The sequence below is a fragment of the Canis lupus genome, chromosome X (assembly GCF_003254725.2).
Source record: "Canis lupus dingo isolate Sandy chromosome X, ASM325472v2, whole genome shotgun sequence".
Classification (NCBI taxonomy): domain Eukaryota; kingdom Metazoa; phylum Chordata; class Mammalia; order Carnivora; family Canidae; genus Canis; species Canis lupus.
In genome coordinates, this window is record NC_064281.1 from 56,393,601 (window position 1) to 56,418,363 (window position 24,763).

At 37.4% G+C, this 24,763-nt stretch overlaps 1 protein-coding gene across 13 annotated transcripts in view; it reads right to left on the reverse strand.

The window, feature by feature from the left end:
- HDAC8 (histone deacetylase 8) overlaps positions 1 to 24,763 on the reverse strand; it is a 218,122-nt gene that overhangs the window by 145,252 nt on the left and 48,107 nt on the right. For 11 of the 13 annotated variants that reach the window (XR_007409310.1, XR_007409309.1, XM_025466192.3 and 8 more), the window contains 3 exons: positions 10,170 to 10,282; positions 6,190 to 6,267; positions 5,476 to 5,584 (listed from right to left, as the gene is read on the reverse strand). Coding sequence is in view for 11 of the 13 variants with exons in the window: in XM_025466192.3 (XP_025321977.1) it covers positions 5,476 to 5,584; positions 6,190 to 6,267; positions 10,170 to 10,282 (300 nt within the window). In the remaining 2 variants the exon portion in view is untranslated. Of the gene's footprint in view, positions 1 to 5,475; positions 5,585 to 6,189; positions 6,268 to 10,169; positions 10,283 to 13,784; positions 13,957 to 24,763 lie in introns of those variants that run through there. The other 2 variants (XM_049107257.1, XM_049107258.1) reach the window with 2 other exon arrangements.

Consider the following 24,763-nt stretch of genomic DNA (forward strand, 5'->3'; position numbering starts at 1 on the left):
ATGTGACACTATTTACTTTCTAAAGCAGAAAGCCAGGATTTTCTCCATTGAAATCAAATAAAGGAAAAAGCAGATTTAGAGAATTTTCAAACTTTAATTAGGAATTTAAAACCTAAGGAGTAAAATCTGGCAATATTTATATTTGTTTTCTGTCCATAAAATTACAAATGAAATCCTCAAAAAAACCTAAGTTGCACTTTCACGAATGTAAACACAATGAATTATGAATACTACAAATCATGTGGCTCATTTGCATAAACTTAAATGGCTTCTATTTTAAGGAGTTTTCTGTAATGCCCTGAGATAAAATTTTCCAAAAGTCTTGGGGATGGTACTTCTTCCTTGTGAAAAAATTCATACTTCTAGGTTATATTTTGGGGACATGGTAGCTGATGGTTAACAGGCAGAGATGTGGATTCAAACTCTGGCTTTGCCACTTACTAGTTGTGTGACCTTAAGCAAATCAATTTTTCTAAGCTCTAGTTTTCTCATTTGTAAGATGGTAATAAGAATACCTACCTTTGTAGGCATTGTAGATCATATGTTGTTATATGGATCAAATGAGAAGGATCAAATAAATGTTTAGTGCAATTCCTGGCACAGGCAAGTGCTCCAGGGTGGGAGCCTAATCTATTTTGTTTACCACCACGAGAACCTAGGTATAGTGTCAGCATAAAGCAGGCCCTCAATAAATATTTGCTGAATGAATGAATAAAACAGTGTTATCATACTTAAAGATACATAAATCCTCTACTTGCATGGTAGCTATCCCAGTTTATTTTTGTTAATATTTTAAAAATCTTTTATAAGGTGACTTCAGGTGCTCATTTTTTTTAGGGAGGTCAGAGTGGCTTCAGAGAGGTGAATTTTGGCTCACACAATAAACGTATACTACTGAGACATTATAGTAGTATAGTATTAGTGGGTTTTTTCTTTTCCTTGTTGGAAAGCAGTGGAGCTCAGTATAGATGGACAAAGGAATTCCCCAAAGGAATAAAAACTTAGGCTTAAATGATCTGTTCCTTTAATGAGTTTACTGTTATCCCAGAGAACAAGTTCTTTGTAGGTGGTCTACTCTGGTTAGCCCATGCACAGTAGAATTAACATTTGAAATTAGCATTTGAGGAACTATAAAAAATTATTTACAATGGAGTATTATAATATTTCCCTCATAAAAGACAGGAGGCAAAAATATTAAGTTTTTTTTCACTTCTAGGATCTTTAAATTTTTCTTTGGGTCAGCAGTCTTTGAGGGGGAAGAAAGGTTTCTTTCAAATTGAGCTATAGAATATAAGCCATAGGACTCAAGGTAAACAGGTCAAGGACCAAATACAGGTAGATTCTTACCTTTAATAAACTACTACTAGAAACCCTAGTTCAGTAGAATAAGATTATTTCTTTGGTTGGGTTGATAGCTCTTACCAGCAAAGTTTTGCATATATGGATATAAAGATTGCTATTGAATGAAAAGTCCTGTTTAATAGAGCCTTTCAAAAGAAAATAGAGCCTTTCATTATTTCTATTCATTGTGAAGTCTGTTTAACAATGTATTTTTCTTTCAGTGAAATACTTATGTGGTGTTTGTACTTAATTATCTTATCAAGTTAATAGTTGAATATTCTTAATAAAATGGTTTTTTTTCCCAAAATGTTGAATTGTCATCTTCAGTCTGTTTTGTATCCATACTCATTCTAAGCACCATATATATAGCTTTCTTATGAGGTATACACTAATTGGATATTTAGTAAAGGATATTTTCTGGCTGTTAGGACTATACAATGATAGGATAAAAACTGAGAAGTGTAAGTACAACCTTGAATTTCTTCTTCAAACTACACATGTCATAACAGTTCACAGTGGGCAAGTGGTTTGGTCATTTTGCAAGATTTGAGGTTTCAGAGCAGTACCCTACTATTTATCAAAACCTCTCCTGAACCAACAGCAAGGAAGTGCATGTCATTGTCTTTTGTCCCATAGTCTTTAACTCTAAATGCTCCCAAAGTCATCATCAATACAGTGTTTTAGGTAATAGCTTAAACATTATTACGGCTATCTCACATTGCATTCAGATACAGTCAGAGAGCAAAAACAAGTTAAATATAGGCAGAGCAGTATTTCCTCTTTTAGATGACAAACCTCGGAAACCAGCAGACCTCCCTTTGGTAAAACAGCCTTCCTCTCCCATCAAACTTTATGTGTATATGTGCATGTGGCCAAGAAGGGGGAGTGGGCTCTTATGTAAATTAAGAATATAACTATCATGGTCTCAAGCTCTGGTCTCAGAGCTTCTGTTTGAAGAAGGAGGTGTACCTACAAGAACAGTGTTGATATTCCTTTATCTTAGTTAAAAGAGGGTTCTACTTATAATACCAACTCTAGTAGCTCCCATGAGAATTATGGGAAGCTTTTGGGAATCAGTGGCCCTTGCCCTTCCAAGTGAGTATTTTTTTTAAGATTTTTATTTATTTATTCTTGAGAGACACAGACAGAGAGAGGCCGAGATATAGGGCAGAGGGAGAAGCAGGCTCCCTGCAAGGAGCCCAATAGGGACCCGATCCCGGATCCTGGGATCATGCCCTGAGCCGAAGGCAGATGCTCAACCACTGAGTCACCCAGGCATCCCCCAAGTGAGTATTGAATGACCTACGTATCTCTGACTGAAATTATCTTTTACATAAGATGGAACCCGAGGTCTTTTGGTGTTGAAAATATCCATATAAATGTTCCTTATCCAGTCTATTAAAAAAAAAAACCCTAAGCTCCTCCCCGCTTTTATTTTTTATAAATTAAGAGGGTGTTGCTCAATCTTAAGATGAAACCATTAAGTTGGACTAGCTGGCAAAGTCAAAAAGGCTATAGCAGAGGAAAAAGCATACAGGAAGAAAGAAAAAGAAAAAAAAGGAAAAAGAGCTCATGAATCCTATAGGGAGAGGCAGTTCAGGAGCAAACTAGAAATTGAGGGGCAAATGAAAATTAGAGCATCTTTTAAGTGGACCAGCAATAAGAGGTCATTTATTTTTCAAAGGTTAGGAGTGAGCCAGAAGATCAGTAGGCTCATGGAGCATAAAGGATTAAAGGGAGATAGATATACTGAATGACTTTTTTACATGGGTAAGCCATTCCTATGTTGACTATATCTTTTGAGGTAGGCAGATGAGGTCATAATGGAAAATGGGCAAGAGACTCTCCTTCTAAGCAACAAACTACAAGTAGTCATAAACAATGACTGGAACTATGTGATATAGTTACCAGGGCTGAACCTCTATAAAACCATTTAGTTGGCAAAGATTGTTTTGTTTTTTGTGCTTTTTCCCTTCTACTGCTCCACTAACCCAATACCTGCTGCTCTGAATGCTCAGGGTGCTCATGGTCTAACTCTTTCAAAATCTGCTATCAAGAAAAGCTCTGTGAAAGCATACATCTATGGCAGAGTGAAGGTTAGGAGGAGAGGTTGTGGCAAAATTCTATTTTAAGGCCTATTTCTCATTGTAGAATAAAAGTATACTTCCTGTTAAGGGAATTTCGGTCAACAGATGGAAGAGATGTTTGGGTCAGGAAGCCTTCCTGGCACCCTTGGAATCAGAGGTGTCTTCATGTAACACCCTGACCAGACCTGACTTCTGAAAGAAATCAAAGGGGAAAATTATCATACGTCTAATGAAAACCTGGAACCTGTTATTCTGGATGATCACTGTGTAGACTAGCAGTGCGCCAATCACACCGCCAATAATCAGTGCTGGCCTCCTGTATACTAGGGTGGGGGGTGGTGGCAACATGGTTTCTGTAAAGAGAAATCATATGTGATCTTCCAGGGATCTTTTCTTTGGGGCTAAATTCACTTTTTAAATGCTTCTAATTAAGTCTGATACCAAGGCTATATTGAAACAGGAATTACTATGGGATTAAAATTTTTTGTCACATAGTAGGAACTGGTTTAGAGAGACTGAAAAAAATATAAGGGAGAAACAGACATTATTCTCAGGGAAGAAGGGTGAGTAATAGATTTCCTTGGGAGAAAGCAAACTCTCTAGGTTTGAAGATAATACTCAGCTTTTCTGGGCAGTGAAATGCCAAGTTGATGGAGGATAAAGGTATATCTCAGGAGGTTTTATGATTGGCAGATGGCCTTTAATAGGGGCATGTGTAAGGTAATCTATTTAGGGAAGGCCAAATACTACAAACTATCCCTGCAGGATGATGGGTGCTGACTTTTCAAATAAGGCCCAGGACAAAGCTCTAGGAAACCCTGTGGACAGAGCACTGAAGAGAAAAACTGAGTTTCTTGCTATGGTAAAAAAAGGACAGCAAAATATTGAGTACTCTCAAGAAAAGGATTAAAAGAAAAACAGAATAATTCTCCTTTTACACAGAACCACAGGATACCTTCATTGATAAAGTTACATAAGCAGCTCTGATCTGCACATCTCAAGAAGGACAGAACAGAGCCTGAGGGGAACAAAGAGAGGCAATTAAAACCATCAATGGCAGGCTCCAAAAATAAAGGCCTTTTCAGTCTGACAAGATGGAGGTAGCCAGGGGACATGATCAAAATCACGAAGAGGCTAGAGCTGCTGCTTGATTACTTGGCTTGCCAAATCTCTTGAGCTAAGAGGCATCTTTAAAGCATAAAGTTTTTATTTTTAATACTTCTGCTTTGTTTATACAACTGCCAGTGATGATGGCCAGTGCCGGCTCCTTTAGGAAGTACCTGTTTCTACCAGAGGTTGGGAGAAATCTGAGCTTAGTGGAGTAGGAATCAAAAGCACCTCAATTCCCATTACTTACCTTAAGTAATGTTGACTTGCTGACTTCTAATCAGATTTATTTTCTCTACTGCCAATGTCAGCAGTGAATTTGTGCCTGACCAATCTCAATTTTTATGAGTATGTGTTTACCCTCCCCCCAACCTACCCCATTCTGTAGGGCTTTGCAGCCCCAATAGTCTACATATCGGCATCAAACTGTCTTCTTACAAGTGGCTGTAATTCAATCCTTAACCATAGTATAAAAGAACATATTTCTGACCCCAATTTTAACACAAAAGATAGAATTCAAGAACTCATAATGAAGAACTTTCTAAAATTCACACCAGTGGATAGAAGATCTCCATAATGGGAAACTGAAATGAACCCTAATGAAATGACATACATGCAGGTTTTAGCTAAGAAAGTAGCAGACAAGGTATAACCAAAGACAGCTTAGAAGCTCTGCTCTTGGGATGACCTTAATCATATGGGGGAGCAGGTAGGATCAAACCAACAGTGTGGCTCTGTTTCAAATACTTAGCTCTCCTAAACAAGTGATGGCAACCTATAGAGTAAGTATAATGAGCAGTGTACCAAAGCTATATAGGTATACAGTGGCTTTTTTTTTTCTAAAAATTTCTTTGAAAACAAGAATCCTATAAGACTGGGGGGCCATTTCATCCTCCAGAAATGCCATCCGCTCCTTACTGACTCAGTGTTACTGCCATACCTTTCACAGATGTGGTAGTACTTCTCATCCTGTATGCCGTCCTGAATGGGCACATTTACACTGTAGTACCGTCCCTTCCCTAAGCCGACATCAGACACATCACCAGTTCCTGTGAAAGAGACGAGTACCATGAACAGTTTTAAGAACACGAGCATTTGAAAACTTGAAGGATTCTTTGATAGGAATTCAGAACAGTAAAAGGTCAAGTAGAACAGTCCTAGATTAGTGATGATTTTCTATGGGAAAGAAATTAAGAAAAATAATATAGAGCAGTAACTGTTGTAAACAATGTTGGGGAAAGAGGAAAACTGTAAGAAATTGGAAAAATCTTAAGTTTCTACTTTGCCAGATCAAATTAAAAAAAAAAAAACAGAAAAAGATGAACTCTTTTGCTTGACTTTTCATATGTCTTGGATTGATATAATATTAATATATCATTGCACTCATCTGAGGAGTTACACGGGTTATGGGATAGGATAGTAAGTATAAGTGAGCTGTTGGTTGACAGTCCATGAAAGTCATTTGGAAAAAAGAAACAGTATTGCATTCCTCCTATCATTGTCACTTGAAATGGCCTGTGTTAACATTTTGCATAGACTAGCACCAGTGAAGAACCAACAGCATGGAAATATTCAAATATGAAACATAAATAATATATAGAAGAAACACAGTATTTCTTCTTCAAATGTAATACTGAGCACACAGGTTACTTGCCTGGGAAAAACCCCGGGGAGAATTTGTGCAGGGACACTGTCATGACTTTGGAGGTGAAACTGAAGGCATCTTCTACACCTACCAGAGAGAAAAAAAAGCAGAATAATCACGTTACATATGCAACTATTTTCAACAACTGAAATGCTAGGAAGCAGCTGTGGGAAGTAAGAGAGGATAGCCATAATAAAGCTAACAAGCTGAGGAATAAAAGGAACAAAACCCTCTAGCCTTTGATATCTGTTGTTACAGGATGAGGTAGAACTTGGGCCCCAAGTGAAGTTTTAGGGTTCTTTTTCAAATTCATGGCAAGTTATAACTGGACTTGCTCTTTCCAAGCAATGGGATGTCCAGGCTCTCTCAGACAACCTCTTCTAAATGGTGTGGAGGGCTTGAGCTCAGAATCGAAGCATTATTGACAGAGCTGTATAGAGGAAACTGGCACCACCTCAGAAGTTTTATGTTTTGTTTCAGTAGTTCTAGTTAAATTCTTAGGATATTTTTTCAAAGAAGTACAACGTGGCAATCCTTTGAAAAATATGACCAATACAAACATTAGGCACCATGTAGTGAAAACCTAATTACAAAGTGCTTCTCTATGATATAGATTTGGTTATAAATGCAGTTCATCCAAAGTCCAAGCAGCTTATACTACATCTTTCTTGTTAAAACATGGAAGGCTAATAGTCCTGGCCTCATCCCTTAATAGTACCTTTATAGCAAAGTTTTAAAGCTTGAAGAAAGATGGCTGGGGGGGGTGCTTTTCTGGAGAGGAATCTCCTTTCCATTTAAACAGAGGCACTAAATGAATAGAAGCCTGGGAGATGGAAGATGCAACTGTAATGAGCCACTACTCATTCAGATAAATGCCCTGCTCACCTCCACACCTTTTCTCCCAGAATCACATACTGTCTGTCATACTATATTCATATAGTCCATCTGTAAAATGGAAGGGCTATTAGCAAATTCATGTACTATCCTCTTTTATACTTCAAATAAAGAAACTGTCTCTGTGTTTACTTAATGCTTTCAGTCTTCATTAGAGGCCAAAAGAGACCTTAGAAAAATATTAACTGTATTTATATATCACAGGTATGTTTGAATTTCCCAAGCCATATGTTTTGCCCTAGGGAGGTAGTTAAAACCAGTTAAAGGCTACAGGCACAAGGCATTAAGTAAACAAAATAAAACACATTAAAATCACATTTTAACTTAGAAACTGAAGTATAAACAAGGACAATTCATAAAAATCCTGATTATTTCTTGATCCAGAAAGGTGGTACCAATTTATATTTCTATCAGTGGTGTATGAGGATTCTCATTTTCTCACACCCTAACTAGCAATGGGGTGTTATTATTCTTTTTAAACTTAGGCAGAAAAAAATGATCTTGTTTAGTTTGTGTTTCTCTGAGTGTTAGTGTTGAGTACCTTTTCATATGTTTAGTAGCTATTTATATCTCCTCTCATGGGAAGTGCTATTAGGTATTGCTAGCAAATCATACTTTAAAAGAGGACATAGATAGGGGGAGGGTAGGGCTTTGCGTAAAAGACAACAGTGGTTAGGTAAACAAAAAAGGTGAAAGAAAGTGAAGACAGGCTAAGAGTGCTGGTGAAGCCACCACAGGATGCTAGTTATGGAATCATGGGAGATTTAAAATTAACCAAATGTGTAAGAGTTTGGAGGCAGGGCAGAGGTCACTGGAAGGGAGGTGCTGAAGAGGGGAAATAAACTGAAATGAAACACACCATAAAAGTTGGCTAAAACAGGAAACTCTAAATGGTGTAGAAATAACATTACAAATGGAAAGGACGGTTTCAGGTGACAGTCATTTCATTCTTAAGTGGTTCAACAGAGTTGATTCTATTTTTGAGCTCTGATACTAATAGTTTGAATTTCATAATCATTCATTCAACAAATATTTTACTGAACCACTGCTATATGCATAGTTCTGTTTGTTAAGCCACTGTGCAGGACAGAAAGAAGTAAACAACTTGATATCTGCTCCGAAGGAACTGAAAGTTTCTATGGGAGGAGAAGACACTGGACACATTAAAGATTTAACTAACAATATATAATTAAGTATCAAATCAGTGATATAAACAATATAGGACTTGAGGAGGGGAAAGAACACTTGGGCTGGAGTCCTCAGGGCAAATGTGCTACTGTTGGAATCTGAGCTCCTGGGTAGAACTTAGAGGAAAAAGCAAAACTACATTAGGAAAGAGTAATGCAAAGTCAGGGGGGTGGAAAGACTGAGACAGGTCTGGGGATCACTGAGTAGAGTAGTTGGAACAGCAGGTAGTGAGCAAGAATACTGGAGAGAGGAGGGCAAAGAGTATGGACTCTACCTGGAAGAGCACTACTTTTTAAAGTATGGCCTGTGGGAACAGCTGGACTGTTGATAAAATGTAACTTCTTGTGTTCCATACCAGACCTACTACATCTGAGTATCTGGTGGATATGGTTCAGGAATCTGCATTTTTTAAAAAATTTTATTTATTTTTCATGATAAAGGGATAGAGAGAGGCAGAGACACACATACACAAGCAGAGGGAGAAGCAGGCTCCATGCAGGGAGCCCGATGTGGGACTTGATCCCGGGTCTCCAGGATCACACCCCGGGCTGAAGGCGGTGCTAAACCGCAGGGCCACTGGGGCTGCCCAGGAATCTGCATTTTAAAACAACCTTTCCAGGGTCACCATGCTATATATTGCAAGTTTGAGAACCAATGCTATGGGCCAAGGGTTAGCAGACTAAGTGGCTATATGGCAAATATTTCAGGCTTTACCAAGCCTACATGGTCTCTATTGCATTTTTTTCTTTATGACCTTATAATAATGTAAAAAAAAAATTCTTAAATTGCTGACCATACATAAACAAACCATGGGCCAAATGTTACTCTTGTTATAGGCAATGAGGAGCCTCTGAAGGTTTTTGAGCAAGGCTGCATTTTACATTGGCTGAGTATTCAGATATTCAGTGGATGTGGGTCTCAAAGTAGTATGTTGGTGGTTTTAACTCTTTTCCCTGTTACCTTTAGTTTTCTGTCACCATTCCATGGTAACATCCATCTAGATGAACTCCTTAGGGAGGTTCCCTCACAACTTCTTCCTTCTTTTTCTGTTTTGGCAGGAGAGCTGAACTTAGCCTCTGTCATATACTATTCTTTTCCCGACTTATGCCTTAATTATGCTAGTTTGTCTCCAAAACTTCCTGGAAACAGGGAAGCAGCAATCACTGATGTGAGGGAGAGGGGGGAATATCCTTAATTAATTTTACTGGCTAAGTGTTCCTAGGTCAGTGGAAACATGTGTCACATAGGATTTATTAAAGAAGCAGTATGTGGGTAACTGTCATGGAAGCTCTACATTCTAGATGGAAAGTACATAGAAAGGCCTGGGTAACATCCTTCTGGCAAAATCTTTTAAGAGGGCATTAATGGTATGAGGGAAATCAAGGTTCTGCTGCTGTGAAAAGTTAGAGGAGATACTCTGAGTTTGTGCAGCACTAAGCATTTTAGCAATTCAAAGAAAATGGCACAAATTCTGATCACTACATGAGTTGGCATCCCTATTGGTGAAAAATTCAGAATGTTACTCCATCATGTACTCATTCAATATTAAGAGAAGCAACGAGACTGTCAGCTTGTAACTGCCGATTTCACTTATGGAAGTGGCCTGGGGGAGGTTTCTGAGTACTGAGCAAACACGAGACACGATTTCCACTTCTTAACGTTCTCTACTGGAAAACTTTGCTGATGGAGGGGAAATGACAGTAACCTGGTATTTTAAACCACCTTGATCAGTATAGGAGGAATTATATCAGTTAGAAGACTCTCTCTTCTATCTACTTGAGGATTCTCAACTAGAAAAATTTCTCTTACAAAAGGCATTTCTCCTTTGACCAGTCACCTAGAAGCAGCTTTACTGATAAAAACCTTCTGTCCTAGCAGCAAAGCACCTTTGAAAGTGAAAGGCTTACCATCTCCATGGTGCAGATCCAAATCCACATAGAGAATACGGTCAAATTTCCGTCGCAATCGTAATATTCCCAGGACAGCATCATTGAGATAACAAAAACCAGATGCTTCATCTCTGTAAGAAAACAAGTTGCTACAGCCAATAGCCAAAAGCGATCTAAGGGAGTCTTTACAGCCAAGGATCTAACCCTTGAGATCTATTCCCTTACAATTCCCCCTTCTTTTAAGAAAAACAAAAATCTACCTATAAAGAGTAAATAGTAAATGGCTCAGAATGATCAAGGGATGAAGTGTTTCGGTAAACTACATATTCAGGTTGATTGGTAACATTTTCCAATTTAGGATCCCAGATTTTCAAAGAATTAGAATATTATATTGGACAAAATAATACTTTTTTTCTAATGATTCAGGAATGATTTTTTAAAAAAACTTGTAGTGCCCTGGGGTCATCATGATGAACATTGATTATCACTTATAGGACTTTAAGAAAGCTAGAATCTAGAAAGGGCCTTAAAGACCATCTTGCTCAGCCAGATGCAGAAGATGATGGAAATTGGAGTCTCTGTACTGATTCTATGACATAACCTAGAGGTTGTTTCTTTCTCTCTTTTGAGTAAGTTTTTGTACTTGTTGCTCATAAAAGCTGCATGTAGAATGTACAAATGCATAACCTCCTGGGCAGCAAGCATGTGGTTGCCTTTTGGTAAATGTGATTATTACAATGGAGACTGAAGCAGCCTCCTCTGAAGTTATTCTGTTTCCTTCACTAAAATTGTCTTCAGTGACTTCACTGATGTCTTTTAACTTTTTTACTATTGGTGATACTGTGTCACTTTAACCTCCTGTCAACATTAACCTACTCTTTTATTAAGAGTAGCCTACTCTTTTTATTAAGTTGCCATTAAGTCTTGTTGAGTAGATGTAAGAGAATTCTTTATCATCAAAAGTGTAATTTATTTTTAAGGCCTCATCCTAAATGCTTCAATCTCTTCAGCTTCCACAGACACTTTAAATATCCAGCCCATTTTTTCCCCAAGTTCTCCCTGATATTTTACTTGAAATAGAATTCTGAGCATGAGCATCATCTAAAATAGCATTTTTCAGTACTATGAGATTGTAAGATCTTTCTAGTACCTACACAGTGCATAAACATCTTCATGAAATCTCTTTCATAATGTTTCATATTCTGAACAATACCCTGATTCATAGGCTGAATCATGAGACAGGTACATTGGTGAGCAGGAAGTTGGTAAAAAATAGCACTAAGCATTGATTTTTTTTTCTCATGAACGTGAACTTAGTGATCATCTAGCAAAAAATAGCTTGGCCTCAGATATGCAACTAGGAAGAAACCAATATGATAAAAAGATTTGTCCACCCAAGAATTTTCTGTAAATAAGAGTTAAATATGTGACTTAGAAAGTTCCTAGATTCTATTTTCCAATCATGAAAAGTTTATATTTTAAGTTTACTGTCTTAGCACATCAAGAAAGAGAAATGTCAATAACTTTTGGATAGATGAGGTGGAACATTGAGTGTTAGGCAAAAAAAAAAAAAAGGAGTATACACTATAGGGAATATAGTCAATAATGTTCTAATAACCTTGTATGGTGACAGATTATAACTAGACTTACTGTGGGGATCATTTCGTAGTGTATAAAAATGTTGAATCACTATTATGTACACCTAAAACTAATAGGACATTGTATGTCAATTATACTTCAGTAAAAAATGAAGAAGTAAGGAGGAGGGAGAGGAGAAATACAAATCAATATAGGACATACTTTTTCCCCTCAGAGCCTACAATTAAGTTAGGGAGACAAGTCATATGCACAGAAAAACAAAGCCAACCAACAAACACAGCAAGCAGAAATAATATGGTATATAAAGAAGAATACCTGCCTTTAAAAACCTCCCAGCCCCCTTTTTTTTCCTTTGAGATGTTATTTGTTAATGAACATCCTCCCTATGACGATAACTTGAATAATATTAATAGTGACGATGTCTGTAATCAGAAAGGCCTTTGTATGTAACATTTTCCTAATATATGCTTAAAGGAGCTCTATTCTCACCGGATTATAGAAATAAGCTCTTAGATAAATAGAATATTCCTAAATAAGGAAAATAAAGAAACTAAACTTTGAAGACTTTTAATGTGCTAAAAGAGTATTCCTATAGAAACAAACTCAAATATTTTAAGAATTCAAGTTAGCATAATTTAGGTAAGTCTTTGGCAGACGAGACTAATTTATAATAAATTTGGTTTACTAAAATCAGCCATGTTTTTTCTTTTTAATATATTTTTTTAATTAATTAATTATTTATTTATGATAGTCACACAGAGAGAGAGAGAGAGAGAGAGAGAGAGAGAGAGGCAGAGACACAGGCAGAGGGAGAAGCAGGCTCCATGCACCGGGAGCCCGACATGGGATTCGATCCCGGGTCTCCAGGATCGCGCCCTGGGCCAAAGGCAGGCGCCAAACCGCTGCGCCACCCAGGGATCCCAGCCATGTTTTTTCTAATTTATCAGTATTAAGGGTAATATACATGTAGATTTTATTCTACTTGAGTATATTATTCCTAAATTTATACAGGTTTACTAATTAAATGAGCTAATATTACTTCTACTAAATGTTTGAGACTATGACAAATGTAAATTTGTTTAGCCTAAATGAGTCATTATCCTGATGAAGTTTATTTCAACAGTAATTATGTTTTGTAGTATGTCAGCTAGAAGATAATTTACAACACCTTTAGGTAACTGAAAACTTTGGGCTGATATTAAATAAATTAATGGATATTCATCAGATACCTAGATCATTTCTAACTAAAAGAATGCATTAATTACTAAGGTTTATATACTTTTGCTTCTTATCTTTACATGCTACAGTGAAACTGTATGTATTTGGATCTGTTAGTGAACATGTTCTTTTTGGCCACTTATAGAAATTGTACTGTAAAGGATGTGTATACATATGGAAAGTGGTAGAAGTTTCCCAGAAAGGGAATTTTATTTGTTAAGATCAAAGTTGGCTAAGGTTTGATGGGCATATTTATCAGATTTTGAAAAAGAACTTCAGTATCAAATATTATATACTGATAGAAAACTAGAATTTGGTTTCCTTTCTGTTAAAATGTTTTTTTTTTTTTTGCATTATTGGTTTTCTCTTAATAACAGCCTGTAAAGGTTTTGCTTTACTAAGTAATCTTCCTCAATAAACAAGATTTTTTGTCTTACTAGAACAACCTTATATGATTTATGTTTATTATGGCCTTGATTATTTAAGAAAGCAAAGTCTTCCTACTTAGGAAAGAGATGAGGTTCTTTAAAAAAAAAAAAAAAAAAGATAGAGGGATCCCTGGATGGCGCAGCGGTTTGGCGCCTGCCTTTGGCCCAGGGCGCGATCCTGGAGACCTGGGATCGAATCCCACGTCGGGCTCCCAGTGCATGGAGCCTGCTTCTCCCTCTGCCTGTGTCTCTGCCTCTCTCTCTCTCTCTGTGACTATCACAAATAAATAAAAATGTAAAAAAAAAAGATTATTTATTTATTTATTTATTTATTTATTTATTTATGAGGGTGGGAGAGTGAGAATGTGAGAGCAGGCAGGGGGAGGAGCAGAGGGCGAGGGACAAGAAGACTGTGCTGCGGCACCTGGGAGGCTCAGTGGCTGAGCATCTGCTGTTGACTCAGGTCATGATCCAGGGGTCCTGGGATCGAGCTCCACATCAGGCTCCTTACAGGGAGCCTGCTTTTCCCTCTGCCTTTGTCTCTGCCTCTTTCTCTGCGTCTATGAATAAATAAACATAATAATAATAATAAAAAAGACTGTGTTGAGTGGGGAGCCCAATGCAGGGCTTGATCTCAGGACTTTGAGAACATGACCAGAGCCCAAACCAAGAGTTGGTCATTTAACTGACTGAGCCACCCAGGAGCCCTGAGATGAGGTTCTTTATGGTCATATTACCTCCCATGTGTACATTAAAAATCTTTTATCATGATTTTGGTTAAATAGAGAACCAAGTAGTATTTTTCAGTAATCCATCACTTATCTTAAATTTTTTTTTTAAATTTTTATTTATTTATGATAGTCACAGAGAGAGAGAGAGAGGCGCAGAGACACAGGCAGAGGGAGAAGCAGGCTCCATGCACCGGGAGCCCGACGTGGGATTCGATCCCGGGTCTCCAGGATCGCGCCCTGGGCCAAAGGCAGGCGCCAAACCGCTGCGCCACCCAGGGATCCCTCCATCACTTATCTTAATTGAATCCCAGAACACCCTGGAAAATCACAAGGAATTTGTTCCTTCATCTTATAAAAATAAAGACATGTTAGAAATAATTGGGTTTATCTGATATATTACTATTGATGAGATGCATGGGAAGAGTTGCCAAATTGGTAGAAATGCTCAGCTTTCCCTAGGTTAAATTGTATAAGCAAATTGTTATTAATATAAATATTTCAGAAATTGTATGTTATATAGGAATTTCCTAAGGATCTCTCAATGTCCTCACTAGCCATGATATGTTTCTATTTTTCAGAGTCCTTATGCTGCTTTCCCAGATTTTAGATGACTACAGTATAGTGTTTTCGGTCATAATTAAAAATTTTTTTAATGTTAACTTGGTCTTAATTTTGCTTCTTTAGAATCTAGCATCTGCTAGGCCATTAGTTTCAATTGGGGAGTCTCAGCACTTACCTATGGAATTATATCACTATATGGATATTTGACACCTACTCTGGTTTACTGAATCTCTTTACTTGATATTTTTGGTATATTTTGGGAATATTCTAACTGTAAGCTTGGTATATTTGTGGTATATTATATCAGGATTATTATAGGTTATATTTAGGGATATTTGTCTCTATAAAGATTATGTTCATTCATTTTTATAAATTAGATATAATACTCTCTTTTCTTTGAAAATAGAGTTAATCATTATGTTTATGGATATTTTGTCTAAAAACTTTTTGGGATTGACTTTTATATTGTTTTGCATGCCACAGAAACAACTACATGTCTTTGCCAGTTGCATTATTCTTGTAATGAATTCTCATCAGATCTTTAATTTCTGAAAATGATCAGCAGCAAGTTAACCAAAGCTATTGTACATCTTTTGCCATTTACAGATGGTTTTATATATTTTAATCTAATGTGTCCCTGAGAGTACTTGCAATCAGGTACAAGCCAGAGTGCTTCATCTTCAACAAAGAGAGACTATCTCAGAGCCCCATGGAAAATGGTTTTGCCAAGTATTGTTAAGTGCAGGCTTTTTATGGTATAGTTTAAACAACTTTGAGACCATATCAGTGAATTGAGTCAGGATTTCAAGAACTCTAGCTGACAATTAGACAGGTTGATGAGACCACTAATGCAAGGTCAAGAGGAACAAGAACTAATTACATAAATCCGAATGAAACTGATGGGGGATGATTGTGGATTTTGTTTAGAATGTGCTGATGTTTTAAAGCAGACCGACCCATAAATACAGAGAACAAACTGATGGTTGCCAGAGGGGAGGGGTGAGGGGATGGGCGAAATGGGTGAAGAAGAGTGGGAAGTACAGGTTTCTAGTTGTAGAATGAATAAGTCATGGGAATAAAAGGCACAACACAGGGAATGCAGTTGATGATATTGTAATAGTGTTGTATGGTGACAGAAGGTAGCTTCACTGTAGTCAGCAAAGCATAACAGAGTTGTGGAGTCACTAAGTTGGACACCTGAAACTAATGTAACATCATGTTAACTATATTTCAATCAAAACAGAATATTGATGATGTTTTAGGGACTCATTTATCTTTTTTCTTATGCTATCTATAACTCATAATAATTTAGTAAACCATGCTTTTGCAAACAGAAATCACACACTTGTAAATGATACCTCATTCCCTCTGCCTGAGCCCTCCGATTCAGAAACTTTTATCAAGCATTCTTATTCACATGGAAATATAATTATTTGCACTGGTTCAGTAAGAATTATCTGTCCTAAACATTATATGGTCTCATTATTTGGGGAATATAAATAATAGTGAAAGGGAATAGAAGGGAAAGGAGAAGAAATGGGTAGGAAATATCAGAAAGGGAGACAGAACATAAAGACTCCTAACTCTGGGAAACGAACTAGGGGTGGTGGAAGGGGAGGAGGGCGGGGGGTGGGGGTGAATGGGTGATGGGCACTGAGGGGGGCACTTGACGGGATGAGCACTGGGTGTTATTCTGTATGTTGGCAAATTGAACACCAATAAAAAAGAAATTTATTATTAAAAAAAGAATTATCTGTCCTACCTGTTATCAGGACATGATTGGCAACATTGGTTATATAACCAAGGCCTTGCCTGGAATGCCATATTTGTCAATGAAGCTCACTGAATCATATATGATCATACACTTTTAAGGAACTAAGGGTTGACTTTATTCAGCAATGCATACAAAGCCTTCTTGGGAAAACTAGCCTGGTATCTGGTACCTGGCTTACAGAGTTCCCAGTCTTGCAAGCGAGTAAGGAAGGTTACTTCCTGGGAAGCCCTGGAAGCTTAAGATATCTTGGAGACCCCAAGAAGAGAGGAATGGTCCCAACTTTATAAATACTGAAGATAAAATCTCCTTAGATTGGCTTCCTAGCTCTAATAGGCTTTTAAAATTTCAAAGTGAGATTTCGTATGAAAACTTCCAGCAAAACAAGCTTAAGAAGGGCTAAATGGTAAATTACCATTCTTGCTGCACCTATGTAAATAATCAGGCTAAATCAGATGAGGCTGATTTTTATTGTTGAGTATTGTTTGTTGAGGTAAAATTTACATAATGTTAAAATAACCATTTTAAAGTATGTAATTCACTGACATTTAGTACATTCATAACATTGTGTGACTTCCACTTCAATTTATTTCCAAAATATTTTCACACCTCAAAAGAAAACCCTGCATTAATTAAGCAGTCATTCCTTATTTCTCCCTCCTATAACCCCCTGACAATCACCAATTTGTAATCTGTCTCTATGGATTTACTTATTCTGGGTATTTCCTGTAAACGACATCATACTATAGGTGATCTTTTGTGTCTGGCTTCTTTCTCCTAGCATAATATTTTTGGGGTTCATCCATATTGTATCATGTGGTCAGTGCTTCATTGCTTTTTATGACTCCACTGTATGTATATACCATATTTTGTTTATACATTCATCTGTTGATGGACATTTGGGTTGTTTCTACCTTTTGGCTATTGTGAATAGTGCTGCTGTGAACATTTGTGTACTTGAGTACCTGTTTTCAATTTTTTGGATATATTCTTAGGAGTGAAATTGCTAGGACATATCGAAATTCTGTTTAACTTTTGAGGTCAGCCAAGCTGTTTTCTATAACAGCTGCACCATTTTACTTTCCTACCAGCAGTGTACAAGGGTTCCAATTTCTCTACACCCTCATCAACACTTGTTATTTTGTTTTGTTTTTTCAATTCTAGCCATTCTAGTGGGTGTGAAATGGTGTCTCATTGTGAATTTGATTTGCATTTCCCTGATGACTAATGATGTCAAACATCATTTTGTATGATTGTTAGACATTTGTATATCTTCTCTGGAGAAATGTCTATTCAGGTCCTTTGCTCATTTTAAAATTGGATTGTCAAAAAAAAAAATAAAAAAAAAAAATAAAATTGGATTGTCTTTTTTGTTGGTGAGCAGTATGAGTTCTTTATATATTCTGGATACTAGACCCTTATCAGATATATGATTTGCAAATATTTTCTCCCATTTTGTAGGTTGTCTTTTCACTTTCTTGATAATGTCCTTTGATACACAAAAGTTTTTACTTTGATGAACTTCAATTTATCTTTTTTTCTTTTGTTGCTTGTGGGACCAGCCTTATTTTGAAGTCAAGAATAATCTTTGAGATTATCTTTGATAAAAAGGGAGGTAACCATTTAGAGAAATTTTGTGTTTCAAAGGAAAACTATGTGTCATCTATAGCACACTATTCCAGGTTATCAGAATCAAGTTATTGTCTTTCAGTTATCATCTCTTCATAAACTGCAGGTTTCTGGTGAGTATGCAAACTTTGTCTTCTCTGGTAAAGATATAATTGACTTCCTTCCCCATGTGGAAGAATCAGTTTTGTTACCTACTTGGAAACTGGACTGGACCTTGGTACCATGCCCAAATTGTTGATCCTTACCAAATTTTCTATTCTTCCAGTTTTCTTCAATATCTGGCTAATATATTCCAAGTGGACTTTTCCAATTTTTCTTCCTCCCACCTGACTTGGAGTCACCAAGAACTAAAACTTGACTGCCTAAGTCCCTATCAGGACCCTATGTTGCCTTAGAGCTTCATCTCTTCTCTGGGAGCTGAAGCAGCCCTACAAGCTAAAGCCCAATGACTTGATAAAATCTGAAAGAACTGGTCATCACAGCAGAACATGTATGACAGGAATTCTTCTTGAACAAACTACCACCTAGGACACAAAGGGTGTCTGAAGAAGTGCTCAGGTCATGCATGTCTTTCTATGAGAGGCAACCTAGGCTATGGACAGTGTCACAAAGAACACTGACATCTTAGCTCCATGAGTGGTGCTGCAAAATGTATTTCCCTCCATTGATGTCTTAGAATCCACTTGACTGGTTACCTTCAGGGTTCAATTCTTGGTTGGCTTTTTTCCTGAAATATGACATTTTACATTAGTTTTTTTTTTCCATGTTAGTCTTCCCTCTGTTAAGAGGTCTGAACTACAAACCCTAAAACAATTGACTTTTACCACTGCTTCTCAACAGATGGTTCAAATGGTTTTAAAAAGCAACACCAAGAGTGCTCAAGAGACTATTTCTTAGACTCTGCTTCACCATACTCAGGAGGTTTATGATCACCTCTGAGTTGCTTGGTAATAATACTTGTCTTGAACAAAAGGGGAAAATGACAATGTTGAAGTTTATGTGAGCCCTGTGCTCACCAGAAAGCAGTAATGTTTAAGAACTTTGCCCCCTCTTGTTTTCCAGGAAAAGGTGAATTGCAGTGTACCATCCTACCCCAGCATATTATTCTACAATAAGACCCATCTCCATCTTTCCCAATGACTCCCATAAGACTTGCAGATGACTTCCTTGTTTACCTGTCTCTGTAAAACCCCAGGCTCCCTTACTTTTCTTTGAGCTATTCCTCATTAATAAATGTTCCCCCTGGGCAGCCCAGGTGGCTCAGCCGTTTAGTGCCGCCTCCAGCCCGGGGTGAGATCCTGGAGACCTGGGATCGAGTCCCACGTCAGGCTCCCTGCATGGAGCCTGCTTCTCCCTCTGCCTGTGTCTCTGCCTCTCTCTTTCTGTGTCTGTCATGAATAAATAAATAAAATCTTAAAAAAAATAAAAAATAAATGTTCTCCCTATTGCAATAGCTGAATAAAATCATTTCCTCATTGTGTAGGGCATTTCTCACACAAAGGTATTCAGAGGATAAACCAGCTGCAGCAAATATACTTCTGAAACTCTGAGAAATGTGTCTGTAGCTTTGTGGTTAGGCAATTTTTAAAAAGTAAGCTCTACATCCAATACGGAGCTTGAACTCATGACCCTGAGATCAAGAGTCACATGCTCTACCAACTGAACCAGCCAGGTTCCCCAGGCAGTATTTTTTTCTTTACCAGAAACATCTAGCTTCTTAAATGCCCTGGTGAACTATAAACCACAAAGTCAATTTTTAAGAAAAAGCACAGAGCCCAGTCAACTGCATTTACTCACATGTATTTGCTGTTTTATGTCCATTGGGCTAGAGATCATGGATGCTTGGATCATGAATGACATTAAGACATTTTTTAAAACATCAGGTAGTTACCTTACTAAGGCAGAGACAGATTACCTGCACTGTTCAACAGCTGAACTGTAACTGGCAAAGATTTGGTAACATTTTTTTTTCAGTACCATTATCAAAATTCAGCATCATAGATTTCCAGTGTTTACTTATTTGGCCCTTCCTATTTTTTCTTTCAGTGTTAGCATAACTCTTATAATTCTTTCATTATAGCTATTTTGGAACCAGCTGGTAGTAGGGTTTAGCTTTTCTCTGTTGTTGGCATATAATAAAAATAACAGGCAACATTTATTGAGTGATGATCCTGTGCCAGGAACTGTACTAGGTGCTTTCAACGTGTTAACTCAATCAATTTTCACAGAAGCCCTGTGAGGTAGATACTATTATTATTTCCATTTTAAAAATGAGGAAACTAAAATAGGGAGATTAAATATCTTGTCCAAAGTCACATAGGTAAGAAGTAGTTGATCTTGAATTTGAATTTAGGCAGTCTGGCTCTTCTGCACCTGAGCTCAACCACTTTGGTAAACAGCTTTCATATCCTTCTATCAACATTTGTTGCTCTTCCTCTCCCTCATAATTTCTTCCACCTCTCCTTCATGCCTATTCCCCTCTCCATTTCACTTACAATGTTGCTGAAATTAGTCTATATGGTGGGTTTTCTCCTACCTCTTCACCTGTCTTTCATGCACCACTTCACTACTTTTTGTTTGTCTCTCTCCCCTTTGCCATTTTCTGACTTGAATTTAAATCTCCTTGGTCAAAAAAAGAACTGCCACAAATCCTTCTCTCCAGATTTCTTCTACGATATCCCACCGAACTGTAATCATTTCAACTTTCAGGTTATGTAGATTTAGGATAAATATTTTTTATGAATTTCCTCAAAATATAAGTGAATGACCCAGGGCCAAATTTGCACAAACTGACTTTGTGGTGGTCCTCTCCTCTGTAAAGCCAATTTAACTACTGTCCTAGCACCTTTAGATTTAGAAGTTACACAGGAATATGCGTGAAAAAGGGATTAGGTCAAGAAGGCTCTACTTGTTAATAGAAACAAATCCATTAACTGTGTGACAAAACTGAAAATGTCATCCAGGAAATAAAATAAATGTGACAGCAGCATAATTCTACATGGTTCTCACTCTTTCCACATCATTTGGCATGATAAGCAGTCTCTATTAAAGACAAATGAAGGCTTGGGAGAGTGGAAATGACGTAATACCTGCCTGAAAATGAATCAAGAAAAAGGACTATGAATTCATTATGGTGAGAAGTGCTGGAAGGCCACTTTCAGAATTCACAGACCATATTTCCCTTTGGATAATTATATAGTCCAAGGTAAACTAATGGAAAAAGTATAAAGCAGTTCTATTTACTGCCAAGAATCTGGGTGGCTCAGCGGTTTAGCGCCGCCTTCAGCCCAGGGTGTGATCCTGGAGACCCAGGATCAAATCCCACGTCGGGCTCCCTGCATGGAGCCTGCTTCTCCCTCTGCCTGTGTCTCTGCCTCTCTCTCTCTCTCTCTCTCTCTCTCTCTCTCTCTCTCTCTGTGTGTGTGTGTGTCTCATGGATAAATAAAATCTTAAAAAAAGAATCTTAGCTATTTTATATACAAAACCTAACATCTGCACTACAGAAAGGTCAAAGTGGTGAGTAGGCCCCTGATAATTGCTGTAAGATTTAGTTAGGAAATAAATTGAATAGACAGGTCAAGATGAACTCAATTCACTTGTTTCCTTTGGACATGCAAAGTCTCATGTTTCAGATCTAAGCTTTTTAGAACATTTTTCTCTCATGACATTGGCTAAAATTTCCTATTCTAAACTATGGTTTTATTCAGTAAAGTATAGATTAGCAAATCAAAGTCTTCACTTGGCTAGTGAATTTTTCTTTTACAAATCACTCTGCTTTTAGGGAAGGAAGTAAATGAGAAGAAACCAAACAATTTCCAAAAGTAATTTCCCAGTGTATACCCCAGGTTCAGTTCAGATTTAGTCAATATCTGGAACTTTTGGTGATCTTATCCAATTAGAATCAAGGGTTCAGAAACACCGTGTGACTTTAAGTGATAGTAGCAAGATTCAATCGGGTCCAGTTTATTGTGCTTTACTAAGGCAGAAATCTATAGACATATTTTTTTAAAAAAGGTTAAAGAATATGCATAAAACAAATCAAAAGCCTGGTGTAATTGTTTTCTAAACCAGAAAAATCAATTAACCAGAATATTCCATTTCTGAGCATTCTGGTCAATCAAAAATATTACTTTTTGCTTTAAGCTCTCAATTAAAAAAACCTCAATGGTTTAGACATCAATACTGAGTTGAGGAATTAAATGTACTCTCTTCCTCTACAAGAAAAATAACATTTTATGTATAATTGACGGAAACTGTACCTGCCCAACTTTTCCAGTTAAATAGAAAAAATACAAAATCACTGGCAAAGCAGCTGTCTCAGGCTATATATATATATATATATATATATATATATATTTGTATTTCTGCACCTGGTCTTGGCACACAAGATGAGTGTCTCAGGAGCCAAAGACTTTACGTGCTTGTATCCCCAACCTACATAATACACCCCATTAAATTGGCTGGAGTTTATATTAGGTGTGGATAGGAGGAAATGCCATTCTGCTCAGTGAACTGATCACAACCTGTGCCAAATCAGGAGAGAGAGAAGAGTGCTTGCTTTGAAAATGCAGGGAATGCTTTCAGACATTCTGGCTTCTGCTGATGCAAATCTAGGGTAACTTTTTGACATACAAATAAAACATATGGAAACTCCTCAAATGTCCTTTTGGCTATAGGATTGGGCTCCTCTACAGTTTTATCATGTATCACTACAATTGTTCAAAACTTGGATTGAAAACACCTAGGGTTATTGTCATGTTATATCTACATTAATTGTGATATCAAAAAGACAAAATATAAAAAGTGGAACATTATTTTTTACAACTTTTCTGCAAACAAATGACTAGCTAAATTCTGAAATTTTTTCACAATCATAATATACATATATTCCACTCAATATTTTTCAGCTGTAGATTATGACTTCCTAGAAAAATGATAATTATTTCTATTTTATACAGAGGGAACTTTCATAATTTACCTCATATTTACAAGAAGGTGTCAAGCACAAGGCAGGGAGTAAAGGAGCCTTGCTGGCACTCATAGGCCTGGTTGAACAAGACTTGGAATCTTTTTGGACACCCCTAGAGAATCCTAGTCCCCAATCATACTGTGCCCTTCTTCTGATACCTTAGTCTCAGGCAGCTTGCCTAAGAGGAGACACTGAATGCAATCAATCTGCAGGAAGGTGCAAAGGACTCATTCTGTGTTCTGTCTCTGTACTAAGGGTAGTGGACAATGCAAGATGTCCTGGACTCTGCCCTTTAAAAGATTATGACTGGGATCCCTGGGTGGCGCAGCGGTTTGGCACCTGCCTTTGGCCCAGGGCGCGATCCTGGAGACCCTGGATCGAATCCCACGTCGGGCTCCCGGTGCATGGAGCCTGCTTCTCCCTCTGCCTATGTCTCTGCCTCTCTCTCTCTCTCTCTCTCTCTCTGTGTGACTATCATAAATAAATAAAAATTTTAAAAAAGAGCACTCTTAATTAAAAAAAAATCTTATAAAAGATTATGACGGAGTCAAATCAAGCTATAAGACAAAACATATTTTAAAAAACATAAGGTGTGCATGAAGAAGTATTAAATTATATGGTATAGACTATGCTTTTCTCAACTTCCGACCACCTAGCCTTAACCTGGAAGCTTTCTTCTAAGAGACTCAGAGGACATATTATCTCATTTACTCTTATTAGCTCCATGTGAAGGGAAGAAATGGCTATTCCTATTTTACAGTTGAAAAACAAAAATGATTTATATCCTAGGGTACTTAGGGAATTGGTGACATCCTATAGAGCTTCTAGCAGTCTTATATTCCTCTCGTGCTCCCTCCCTATCACACACTTTATACTGCTTATTATGAGTTTCTAAAGCACAATTCTGTTACCCTGTTTAAAAACTCAATGAGTTTGCATTCTTATATGAAAAAAGACCCTATCTTTAGCATAGTACACAACGCCCTTCATGATCTTGTCCCTGCCTATTTCTCAAGCCTCTTATCTCACCATGCCCCTCAAGTACAATTTAACCACATTAAACTTTTCTCCTTATCCCAAACATAGTATAGTCTCTAAGTCTCTGACACTTTGCACACATGTAGTCTTGGATGTTGAATGACTTCCATCTCCTCTGACAACCTCTTACCCATCCTTTAAGATCTGGCTGTGGGGCAGCCTAGGTGGCTAAGTGGTTTAGCACAGCCTTCAGCCCAGGGCATGGTCCTGGGGACCCGGGATCCAGTCCCATGTCAGGCTTCCCTGCATGGAGCCTGCTACTCCCTCTGCCTGTGTCTCTGCCTCTCTCTCTCTCTCTCTCTCACTTTGTCTTTCATGAATAAATAAATGAAATCTTAAAAAAAAAAGGATCTGGCTGTGAAGATGGCCCTGAAGTTCCACCTTCCTTTTCCATGCAAAGAAAGTTGATTCTTTTTTTTTTTTTTGTATGCCAGCAGTTTATTCAAACCTCTATCATAGTACTTATCAAACTGGCTTGCAATGATTATTTCCTGTACCTGTCTCCTCCACTAGACTATAAATTCTTTGAGAGCAAGGACTGTATCTCTTATTCATCTTTATATCTTCATTACCTAGCACAGTGCTTAGCTCATGGTAGGCTCTGAAGAAAACATTTTTTTTATTTTAAAAAATTTATAGGAATGATGAATTGTCTAAAGAATGGAGAA